This window comes from Schistocerca gregaria, chromosome 4 (assembly GCF_023897955.1).
Source record: "Schistocerca gregaria isolate iqSchGreg1 chromosome 4, iqSchGreg1.2, whole genome shotgun sequence".
In the NCBI taxonomy this organism is placed as follows: Eukaryota; Metazoa; Arthropoda; class Insecta; order Orthoptera; family Acrididae; genus Schistocerca; species Schistocerca gregaria.
The window spans coordinates 94235479-94248549 of record NC_064923.1 but is presented as its reverse complement, the minus strand read 5'-3'; the positions used below and the strand labels follow the sequence as shown (position 1 = coordinate 94248549).

The 13071-nt window shown below is 44.2% G+C and overlaps 1 protein-coding gene across 2 annotated transcripts in view; it reads left to right on the top strand.

Annotated features, from left to right (window-relative positions):
* Positions 1–1183: 1183 nt before the first annotated feature.
* LOC126267517 (uncharacterized) overlaps positions 1184–13071 on the top strand; it is a 36687-nt gene continuing 24799 nt past the window's right edge. The window contains exon 1 of one of the 2 annotated variants that reach the window (XM_049972819.1): positions 1184–1274. In XM_049972819.1, coding sequence (XP_049828776.1) covers positions 1247–1274 — 28 coding nt within the window. In that variant the 5' untranslated portion in view covers positions 1184–1246. The remainder of the gene's footprint in view (positions 1275–13071) is intronic. The other variant, XM_049972818.1, reaches the window with a different exon arrangement.

Sequence of the window (13071 nt, the reverse complement as noted above, 5' to 3'; positions counted from 1 at the left end):
GCCAAAGGTTGCGTTTCATTGGCAGGACACTTAGAAGATGCAACAAGTCCACTAAAGAGACAGCTTACACTACACTCGTTCGTCCTCTGTTAGAATATTGCTGCGCGGTGTGGGATCCTTACCAGGTGGGATTGACGGAGGACGTCGAGAGGGTGCAAAGAAGGGCAGCTCGTTTTGTATTATCGCGTTATAGGGGAGAGAGTGTGGCAGATATGATACACGAGTTGGGATGGAAGTCATTACAGCATAGACGTTTTTCGTCGCGGCGAGAGCTTTTTACGAAATTTCAGTCACCAACTTTCTCTTCCGAATGCGAAAATATTTTGTTGAGCCCAACCTACATAGGTAGGAATGATCATCAGAATAAAATAAGAGAAATCAGAGCTCGAACAGAAAGGTTTAGGTGTTCGTTTTTCCCGCTCGCTGTTCGGGAGTGGAATAGTAGAGAGATAGTATGATTGTGGTTCGATGAACCCTCTGCCAAGCACTTAAATGTGAATTGCAGAGTAGTCATGTAGATGTAGATGTAGATGTAGATGTAGAATGACAAACTAGTTTTGAGTTTCACGACCATGGATACACTTGCTACTGATCATACCCATTACATACTGATACTGAACTGATACGTCTGTTTGTCTGGTGGGACATCATCCCAGTTCGGCTTGCAAGGTTTTTCTTTCGAGGACAAGAGAGAGTGGCGAGGGAGCTGTAATCATTTGCTAGTTTCTATAAATCCCGAAACAACAGCAGGAATGTATTTGTTGAGCCAGTTTTTGATTGCAGACCACAAGCCCATTAAGACGCGAACGTCTAGTACCTGATGTTGTAAAACTTCAATATTCCTTCCTGTCTTTCCTTGTTGAACATTTTTTTATAGTTTTCGTTTTTTTTGGAGATGGACGTCTTCGTTACCTAATATTAACTTCTGTAGGTCTATGTCGTTTTGTAATTGTTCCAACATGCTGTTCGGGCAGTATCCTCTCAGTTTTCGATGCCGTGTTAAATTTTTGACTCTGGTATTGGTACATACATCTCGCAGCAGCCGCAGGTTGCTAGAAATGCCAGTTTTTTGGTCATCGGTGCTTGTCCTGCTGGACAGTTTGCAGGTAAGGCACGCCCGGTAGATAACGGCCGTAAGCTGGCGCAAAGTAATAGCCACGGTCGTGACCAGTGAGCGGGGAATGGCTGAAGCTACGCCAGCGCCGCTGTATAAAACAGCGGTGACATCTGGTACCAAAGTCGCGCGATGAGGGTCTGTCTTGTTCTCTGCCTTGGTGAGTAAGCCTCGAAGGCGAGTCGGTCAGTACACTTCCATCGCCATCGTGGCGTTTTAGTGCGATCTAGACCAGCATTCGCCTCTGGAATCATTTAAGAAAATTTTATTTTAATAGTTACGGTACTCATTTTTACCAGTCCATTTTTTGTGAATTTTCGTTAATATTACCTAATCGAATGCATCTAAATTACTAATACCGAACAATATTCTCTAGTTCCTCATTAATTTCATTGAATTTCAAATCGGCGAGACAGATACGTGCACATTAAATGCTCCTACAGCAAGCATAAGGGGGAGACGCCTTCTGATTGGGTTTGAAAACATTTTGTTTGTCACTGACATCTTTCACATTTTGTGTCAAAAAATTGAAAACGTACGTTGTAGAGTTCTACACACTTTTTTTACACAGTGCTTCAAGGATATTTTCGTAACCTAAAGATCGTTTCTCTATTTCTATCGAAGTGCAGTAGCGACACACTAGTTTCATAATCTCACATATCAACTGGAGGAATCTGTAGTTTTCTTAAATAGGGGTCTACAAGAGCTTCATGAAACAAAATGGTGTTATGGCTTACTTTTGGGTTAAAAATATTCTCTGTGACTGATATACACTGTTTCAAGATATTGTTGTTGTTGTGGTCTTCAGTCCCGAGACTGGTTTGATGCAGCTCTCCATGCTACTCTATCCTATGCAAGCTTCTTCATCTCCCAGTACCTACTGCAACCTAAACCCTTCTGAATCTGCTTAGTGTATTCATCTCTTGGTCTCCCTCTACGATTTTTACCCTCCGCGCTGCCCTCCAATACTAAATTGGTGATCCCTCGATGCCTCAGAACATCTCCTACCAACCGATCCCTTCTTCTGGTCAAGTTGTGCCACAAACTTCTCTTCTCCCCAATCCTATTCAATACTTCCTCATTAGTTATGTGATCTACTCATCTAATCTTCAGTATTCTTCTCTACCACCACATTTCGAAAGCTTCTATTCTCTTCTTGTCTAAACTATTTATCGTCCACGTTTCACTTCCATACATGGCTACACTCCATACAAATACTTTAAGAAAAGACTTCCTGACACTTAAATCTATACTCGATGTTAACAAATTTCTCTTCTTCAGAAACGCTTCCTTGCAATTGCCAGTCTACATTTTATATCCTCTCTACTTCGACCATCATCAGTTATTTTGCTCCCCAAATAGCAAAACTCCTTTACTACTTTAAGTGTCTCATTTCCTAATCTAATTCCCCCAGCATCACCCGACTTAATTTGACTACATTCCATTATCCTCGGTTTGCTTTTGTTGATGTTCATCTTATATCCTCCTCTCAAGACACTGTCCATTCCATTCAACTGCTCTTCCAAGTCCCTTGCTGTCTCTGACAGAATTACAATGTCATCAGCGAACCTCAAAGTTTTTATTTCTTCTCCATGGTTTTAATACCTACTCCCAATTTTTCTTTCGTCTCCCTTACTGCTTGCTCAATATATAGATTGAATAACATCGGGGAGAGGCTACAACCCTGTCTCACTTCCTTCCCAAACACTGCTTCCCTTTCATGGCCCTCGACTCTCATAACTGCCATCTGGTTTCTGTACAAATTGTAAATAGCCTTTTGCTCCCTGTATTTTACCCCTGCCACCTTCAGAATCTGAAACAGAGTATTCCAGTCATCATTCTCAAAAGCTTTCTCTAAATCTACGAATGCTAGAAATGTAGGTTTGCCTTTCCTTAATCTTTCTTCTAAGAGAAGTCATAAGGTCAGTATGGCCTCACGTGTTCCAGTATTTCTACGGAATCCAAACGGATCTTCCCCGAGGTCGGCTTCTACTAGTTTTTCCATTCGTCTGTAAAGAATTCATGTTAGTATTTTGCAGATATGGCTTATTAAACTGATTGTTCGGTAATTTTCACATCTGTCAGCACCTGCTTTCTTTGCGATTGGAATTATTATATTCTTCTTGAAGTCTGAGGGTGATTCGCCTGTCTCATACATCTTGCTCAGCAGATGTTAGAGTTTTGTCAGGACTGGCTCCCCCAAGGCCGTAAGTAGTTCTAATGGAATGTTGTCTACTCCCGGGACCTTGTTTCGACACAGGCCTTTCAGTGCTCTGTCGCACTCTTCACGCAGTATCATATCTCCCATTTCATCTTCATCTACATCCTCTTCCGTTTCCATAATATTGTCCTCAAGTGCATCGCCCTTGTATAGACCCTCTATATACTCCTTCAACCTTTCTGCTTTCCCTTCTTTGGTTAGAACTGGGTTTCCATCTGAGCTCTTAATATTCATACAAGTGGTTCTCTTCTCTCCAAAGGTCTCTTTAATTTTCCTGTAGGCAGTATCTATCTTACCCCTAGTAAGATAAGCCTCTACATCGTTACATTTGTCCTCTAGCCATCCCTGCTTAGCCATTTTGCACTTCCTGTCGATCTCATTTTCGAGACGTTTGTATTCCTTTTTGCCTGCTTCATTTACTGCATTTTTATATTTTCTCCTTTCATTAATTAAATTCAATATATCTTCTGTTACCCAAGGATTTCTACTAGCCCTCGTCTTTTTACCTACTTTATCCTCTGCTGCCTTCACTACTTAATCCCTCAAAGCTACCCATTCTTCTTCTACTGTATTTATTTCCCCCATTCTTGACAATTGTTCCCTTATGCTGTCCCTGAAACTCTGTACAACCTCTGGTTCTTTCAGTTTATCCAGGTCCCATCTCCTTATATTCCCATCTTTTTGCAGTTTCTTCAGTTTTAATCTACAGGTCATAACCAATAGATTGTGGTCAGAGTCCACATCTGCCCCTGGAAATGTCTTACAACTTAAAACCTGGTTCCTAAATCTCTGTCTTACCATTATATAATCTATCTGATACCTTTTAGTATCTCCAGGACTCTTCCATGTATACAACCTTCTTTTATGATTCCTGAACCAAGTGTTAGCTATGATTAAGTTATGCTCTGTGCAAAATTCTAGTAGGCGGCTTCCTCTTTCATTTCTTAGCCCCAATCCATATCTACCTACTACGTTTCCTTCTCTCCCTTTTCCTACACTCGAATTCCAGTCACCAATGACTATTAAATTTTCATCTCCCTTCACTATCTGAATAATTTCTTTTATTTCATCATACATCTTTTCGTCATCTGCAGAGCTAGTTGTCATATAAACTTGTACTACTGTAGTAGGTGTGGTCTACGTATCTATCTTGGCCACAATAATGCGTTCACTATGCTGTTTGTAGTAGCTTACCCGCATTCCTATTGTTTTATTCATTATTAAACCTACTCCTGCATGACCTCTATTTGATTTTGTGTTTATAACCCTGTAGTCACCTGACCAGAAGTCTTGTTCCTCCTGCCACCGAACTTCACTAATTCGCACTATACCTAATTTTAACCTATCCATTTCCCTTTTTAAATTTTCTAACCTACCTGCCCGATTCAGGGATCTGACATTCCACGCTCCGATCCGTAGAAAGCCAGTTTTCTTTCTCCTTATAACGACATCCTCTTGAGTAGTCCCCGCCCGTAGATCCGAATGGGGGACTATTTTACCTCCGAAATATTTTACTCAAGAGGATGCCATCATCATTTAATCATATAGTAAAGCTGCATGCCGTCGGCTATCTGTATCGCTGAGACACGCAAGCCTGGGGGGAGGGGGGGGGGGGAGGGGGGGGGGGGGTATTATCCCACTTCATATGAAAAGAACAGTACAGCAGAGTGCACTGAAATGAAACTTCCTGGCAGATTAAAACTGTGTGCCGGACCGAGACTCGAACTCGGGACTTTTGCATTTTGTGTCAAGTGCTCTACCAACTGAGTTACCCAAGCACGACTAACGCCCTCTCCTCACAGCTGTAATTCCGCCAGTACGTCGTCTCCTACCTTCCACACTTCACAGAAGCTCTCCTGCGAATCTTGCAGAACTAGCACTCCTGAAAGAAAGGATATTGCGGAGAAATGGCTTAACCACAGCCTGGGGGATGTTTCTAGAACGAAATTTTCGCAGGAGAGCTTCTGCAAAGTTTGGAAGGTAGAAGACGACGTACTGGCGGAATTACAGCTGTGAGGAAGGGGTGTGAGTCGTGCTTGGGTAGCTCAGTTGGTAGAGCACTTTACCGCGAAAGGCAAAGATCCCGAGTTCGAGTCTCGGTCCGACACAAAGTTTTAATCTGTCAGGAAGTTTCAAGAAGTACAGTGCCTAATCAAAACTTTAAAGCATCCAGAGAGGGAGGAGGAAACGACATAAGCTTCATTGGTTCAGAGGGTATGTGACGTTATTTCAGTGATTACAAAATCGAGTCAAATATAGAAAAAAAAACTTGGTAGTTCGATCAGACAATGGCTTCCACGGCTGGTACTGACATCACTTAAAATTTCCGGGCTAGTACGCCGTGGTCGATGTATAAAACGTTCTCCTAACGTTTCCTCTCCGACTACGGGAGACATCTTCAGAGGTAAAATGGCCATCTGCAACCACCGAGGGAGCGCCGAGTACGATTATATAAGGCAGTGCAGAGGGCTCCGCAGTCTATCACGTTACGTCGGCTACGAGATTATCGCTGGTAATGCCAGCATTCTCGATTGAAAGTAATCTATTATCATTATTGCATTGCGATCACGTCCAAATCGTATCTCATTTAACACCTTCCTCCCCACCTTCCTCTTTTCTGTTAAAATTATAATGGTGTTTCTAAATGTCAATAACCTCTCTATATGTAGGCGAACGTTAATGAGACGTTTTTGATATGACATTAGTCTCAGTGAATTTTATTTTATGGTCACCTCTTGGTGCAGGTGTTCCGTCACGGCAGATTTATCCGTATGGCCCAGGCGGCAATTCTTCTTGTGTTCAACGAGAAGTGTGTTAACACTTCTTTTTGTGATACCAATATAAGCCCGTGCACAACTACAAGAAATTTTATGTGCACTCGGTGTAGCCAAAGGACGTCGTGTATATTTTGCCGATCTTAAACATTCTTTCATCTTCCTGATGGGTCTCAAGATAGTTTCCACACCGTACTTGCTCAACACTCTCCCATTGCGATCTGTAATCGTTCTGATAAACGGAAGGAAAACTTTCCCTTTGTGCGGCCGTGATTTCTCATCGGTCCTGATTGGTTAGAACAACCATTCTTCTTGAATGTCGACCGTAGATGTTCAAGTTCATCTTTTAAGTGAGTCGGTTCACAAACTTTGTGTGCCCTATCTGTCAACATTCTAATCACCCCTCTTTTCTGAGCCGGCCGGTGTAGCCGAGCGGTTCTAGGCGCTACAGTCTGGAACCGCGCGACCGCAACGGTCGTAGGTGCGAATCCTGCCTCGGGCATGGATGTGTGTGATGTCCTTAGGTTAGTTAGGGTTAAGTAGTTCCAAGTTCTTGGGAACTGATGACCTCAGAAGTTACGACCCATAGTGCTCAGAGCCCTTTGAACCATTTGAACCTCTTTTCCGTCTGGGGCGGTGGTCAGAATCCTTATGGAGGTAACGTTCAGAACGTGTGGCTGCTCTGTATGGCCCAACGCCCCATCTGAGTTGCTTCGATGTTTTCCTTCAATAATGTCTTCCGTCAATCCGACCTGGTACGAATCCCAAACACTCGAGCATTATTCAAGAACAGGTCGCACCAGCGTCCTACACTCCTGGAAATTGAAATAAGAACACCGTGAATTCATTGTCCCAGGAAGGGGAAACTTTATTGACACATTCCTGGTGTCAGATACATCACATGATCACACTGACAGAACCACAGGTACATAGACACAGGCAACAGAGCATACACAATGTCGGCACTAGTACAGTGTATATCCACCTTTCGCAGCAATGCAGGCTGCTATTCTCCCATGGAGACGATCGTAGAGATGCTGGATGTAGTCCTGTGGAGTGGCTTGCCATGCCATTTCCACCTGGCGCCTCAGTTGGACCAGCGTTCGTGCTGGACGTGCAGACCGCGTGAGACGACGCTTCATCCAGTCCCAAACATGCTCAATGGGGGACAGATCCGGAGATATTGCTGGCCAGGGTAGTTGATTTACACCTTCTAGCGCACGTTGGGTGGCACGGGATACATGCGGACGTGCATTGTCCTGTTGGAACAGCAAGTTCCCTTGCCGGTCTAGGAATGGTAGAACGATGGGTTCGATGACGGTTTGGATGTACCATGCACTGTTCAGTGTCCCCTCGACAATCACCAGAGATGTACGGCCAGTGTAGGAGATCGCTCCCCACACCATGATGCCGGGTGTTGGCCCTGTGTGCCTCGGTCGTATGCAGTCCTGATTGTGGCGCTCACCTGCACGGCGCCAAACATGCATATGACCATCATTGGCACCAAGACAGAAGCGACTCTCATCGCTGAAGACGACACGTCTCCATTCGTCCCTCCATTCACGCCTGTCGCGACACCACTGGAGGCGGGCTGCACGATGTTGGGGCGTGAGCCGAAGACGGCCTAACGGTGTGCGGGACCGTAGCCCAGCTTCATGGAGACGGTTGCGAATGGTCCTCGCCGATACCCCAGGAGCAACAGTGTCCCTAATTTGCTGGGAAGTGGCGGTGGCGGTGCCGTCCCCTACGGCACTGCGTAGGATCCTGCGGTCTTGGCGTGCATCCGTGCGTCGCTGCGGTCCAGTCCCAGGTCAACGGGCACGTGCACCTTCCGCCGACCACTGGCGACAACATCGATGTACTGTGGAGACCTCACGCCCCACGTGTTGAGCAATTCGGCGGTACGTCCACCTGGCCTCCCGCATGCCCACTATACGTCATCGCTCAAAGTCCGTCAACTGCAAATACGGTTCACGTCCACGCTGTCGCGGCATGCTACCAGTGTTAAAGACTGCGATGGAGCTCCGTATGCCACGGCAAACTGGCTGACACTGACGGCGGCGGTGCACAAATGCTGCGCAGCTAGCGCCATTCGACGGCCAACACCGCGGTTCCTGGTGTGTCCGCTGTGCCGTGCGTGTGATCATTGCTTGTACAGCCCTCTCGCAGTGTCCGGAGCAAGTATGGTGGGTCAGACACACCGGTGTCAATGTGTTCTTTTTTCCATTTCCAGGAGTGTATATGTGGTCTCCTTTACATGTGAACCACTCTTTTCTAAAATTCTCCCAATAAACCGAAGTCGACCATTCGCCTTCCCTATCACAGTTCTCACATGCTTGTTCCATTTCATATCGCTTTGCTACGTTATTCCCAGATATTAAAATGACTTTCTGTATCAAGCAAGACCCTAGTAATCCTACATCCTAACATTGAAGGTCTGATCTTCCTACACATCCAGGGCTAGCTGCTATCCATCGCATCAAATGGAAATTTTGTCTAAGTCGTCTTGTATCTTCCTACAGTCACTCAACTTCGACACCTTACCGTACACCACTGTATCATCAACGAACAACCTCAGATTGCTGTCCACCCTGTCCGCCAAATCGTTTATGTATACAGAGAACAACAGCGGTCCTACCACACTTCCATGGGGTGTTCCTGACGACACCTTTGTCTCTGATGAGCACTCACAGTCGAGGTTTTATTATTTAAGATGTCTTCGAGCCACCCACATATCTGTGAAGTTATTTCATACACTCTTACCTTCGTTAACAACCTGCAATGGGGCGCCGTGTCAAATCCATAAATACAGATACTGCTTGTTGCCCTTCATCCATAGTTCGCAGTATATCATGTGAGAAAAGGGCAAGCGGAGTTTGGTCATTGTTCGCTGCGTCCGATGAATCCTCTCTCGTAGCATTGCTAATTCCAGACTGTTGTAAATAGGGCGAGCCTGTGCCGGGTGAAACATCCTCTTGACCTTCAGAAACTTCGCAATAGTCGCAGTGTCCCTGCAGCGTAAGAGGAAGGTGAACGCACCCGGTTGACGTGTTTACTTCTCGTGCATTCCCTCAAATCGTCGATGTTGGTAGTATGAGGCCAGTTATCACTGTGATGCAAGACCCGCACTGACCTGGATGAGTGCACTAATTCGATTGGCGAGGGTCTCTTAAAGATGTATCCCCTCCTGAGTAAACCTGGTCCACCACTGTTTATAACTGTTCCCGATATCCTGCGCTGGCCGGAGTGGCCGTGCGGTTCTAGGCACTACAGTCTGGAGCCGAGCGACCGCTACGGTCGCAGGTTCGAATCCTGCCTCGGGCATGAATGTGTGTGACGTCCTTAGGTTAGTTAGGTTTAAGTAGCTCTTAGTTCTAGGCGACTGATGACCTCAGACATTAAGTCGCATAGTGCTCAGAGCCATTTGAACCGTTTGAACCCAATATCCTGCCTACAGGCACGGGGACGTGTTGACGTCCAAGCTGGGGAAGCATATGTCCTGTCGCGGATAGATCCGGTGATCTTGTTGGCCACGAAAATGTCTCAATGTCGCACAGACAGTTCATAGAGGCACGTGACGCGTGTGAACGAGCATGGTCGTGTTGAAAACACAGAATCACGACACTGTCGTAACACATGAGGACGCAAGGTGTCTGTGAGGCATCATGTGTCATCAGAGATCCCTCAGTCGATCTGAAGTCATACGCTACATCTCCCAAAACCGTGCCACCAGGAGCAACACCGCTGTAGCTCTGAAAAACAGTGGAAGAATGGGGTATCGCCCCACGTCACCTCTATTCTTGCCGATGATGGCAATCCAGGGTAGCGCAGAACTGCAGTTCGTCAATGAACAGGGTACGACACCATTCTAAATGCAGCCGTTGGTGTTGTGGTGTTGAGGGCAGGCTTTGCGAGGCTGCTGCTATTCTCTGACAAGTGGTGTGGGATGACGTAGGACATTGGAAGAAGTCCATTACTTGTTGTCGGATGGTAGCGGCAGATGTTAAGGGGTTACGATGTTCTTGGTGCACAATACGGCGATCTCCCCATGTGGTGGTCAGACGTGGTCGACCAATGTCTTGAGAGGGATGTACCTGCCCTCACATTCCCATGCAGTCCCACGATGGACCAGTGTCACATCCAAAAGCCCCACAAATCTGAGTATAAGACGAGTCGACAGGCCAGCGAAACAGAGATCCACAACGACGCCCCTTACAAAACTCTTGTAAAAAAAAAATGAAACACCAACAGCCATTCTTATGACGCCATTTACTGTATGGCTACCAGTTTCAGCGCTTCAGTGTACCATCTGAGCGCTTTACTGACGATTTGTAGATCTTCTAGCTCTCCTCTGCAAATCAAAAGTAAACAATTAAACATCAAAACAGAAGAACAGCCAAAAACGAAATACTGAATACGAAAAATAAAAAATATTTATAAAATGAAAAATGGTACGTGCTAGAACATTTCGAAAGCTATATTCGGATTATACACACCAAAATACATACTACTTGATGTATAACATCCCAGATGCAAAACGCTGTTGACTAGTGTAATAAGCCATTTTCTTTGGACAAAGACTCTAACGTAGCAAGGGCAAGGGAGATGGAAGTTGCTGTTCAGTTAACAAAAAAACCTGCGTAACAAGAAATCTTTATCCATAAAATCAGGGACGACAGTACCTTTATGCCTCAGAATGTCTTTCGTTAAAAACATCCAAAGACTGAGGTGTAATGGAAAAGAAGGAAAGAGAAATAATGAAGAAAATTGTGGGACTAAAATATGACAAAGAAAAATGGAAATTAAGAAATAATAAAGAAATTTATGAAAGAAGAGTCGAATATTAGATACAACGAGGAAAGGAAGAGTTACATTCTATGGACACCTAAAAGATAAAAAACGAATAACAAAAATAATTTTGAAATCTTTTGAAAGAAACCCAGAAAAATAGTGATGCGAATCAAACGAGTTGAAGCAAAACTGAGAGAAATGAGAACAATGGAAGAAGAAATAGAAGAAGAAAAGCTCAGAGCAAAAATAAAAAGTGTCAAGGGCTCTTAGAAGAAAACAAAGAAAAAGACAATTGGAATACGGACAGAAGGAAGAAGAGAACGACATAGGGACATAATGAAAAGCTATGGGAAAGAAAGAAAAGAGAAAAGAAAGGAGACATAAGTTACTTCATGTGATACTTAGTTGACCAAACCAATAAATAATAATAATGATGTTTTCACAATAATTATCATTCCAAGATTGCACAGTTAAGCATTATTTAAATCTGACATACACACGCACACACACACACACACACACACACACACACACACACACCTGCCCGAGGGAAGAAAGACCGCGCGGCTATCACGCGCGACTCAGGCGACATAATTATCACATTTAGTGTCTTCAGCATGTCATCTTATTACATAAATAGGTACAAAATACAAGCAACATAAACTTGACATAAATGAATTTGTGTACTAATGGAAATATTTACACTAGAAAGGCTGTTCATTTACACTATCAGGGATCTCCACAACACTTTAAGGCTTGCTGCAAAACAGTGATTTTGTTTTGCAATAAGTGGTTAGCACTTTGAAATAGCATTTCTGTTTTCCTACACGTTCTTTGCACGTATTAGTTTCTGCAGTCTTTTCACAACAGAAAGAAGGAATACTGAGGGGAGGTGCTGGGAGTGGAGGAAGCGAACTCGACCCACCGACCCCCAGAGCGTGGGCTACCAAAGGGTGAGGGCTGGTGCGGTGGGAAGTGGACGCACTGACGTCACTCTGTGCTGGAAACACGCTTGCGTTTGCATACGATTTTTGTCAATGTGCATTGACAGTGTGATTCATTAGCCGCCGACATAGCAGCTGTCTATTGTATGTCGTGTGGCTATGAAAGTGAGACATGGGTGTAACGAAAGCTTAAAGCCTTCGTGACATCCAAATTGATGTTTCATGTTGAATGATGGTGATTATTGCTTCTAATCCCATATCCGTTCTCATAGATAATTCTAAACCAAAAAGAACTAGTCGTAAAATTTACATTGAGGCAATAAAAAAATAAAGAGTAAAATTTTGAACATTTATTCACATAATATAACACTGAATTGTATGTACACATAAATCACTCAGAACTCGTCTCATTATATTCCCGATTCCTCTGTCATTATATTCCTCTTTGATCCATCATCATCACATACCTTGCAGTCGTAGACGGATTATCTTTGGACGTGTCCCCTGAAATACTGTGGTCCATAAAGATCCATTTTACTTTTGCACATGCCAATTCTACCGCACCCAAATCACGCTTATAGGGTGGTAAGTAGACAACAGTGTTGCCTTTCTCTTTTTCCATTACATCAACTACACGCGTTTTTTAGCAGGTGTATGTTCTTGAATTAAAGTGAACAAAACTTACTCCTTATGCTCTCATTATAGACAACATGCATCTTTTGCAGCCATTTCAACATTCTCACTTTGGTATCACACCACGCGGGTGTTTTCTTCCACCAATGTGATGTAGTATGGAGCATTGTCAATCACAATGACTGACTCTGTAGGAAGATTTGGGAGAACTCTATTTGCAAACCACCTTTCAAAATTTCCAGACATGTCTGAAAAAACATATATTATTAGGGCGATGACGGCCAGTGATCCCTTCAATACAGATGCACACCGAGTTCGAACTTCTATGGGAATCAGTGAGACGCGTCGAGTAATGAGATTAATGAGCAGAGGTACTATATCAGTAGTGTGTGGTGCAAGTTGAGAATCTGGTTTGATAGGAGGCATGCTGGGGTAGATTCTGTGTGTGTGGTGTCCATTCTGTTAAGATGGTGCGAGAGTCATCGAATCTGACTACTAAGCGGGAGACCCTGGTTTGAATCCCGGACTGGCACAAATTTTCAACTTGCCCCATTGATCACCCATAGGCAGCTAATATCTTTTATTCCTTTGTGT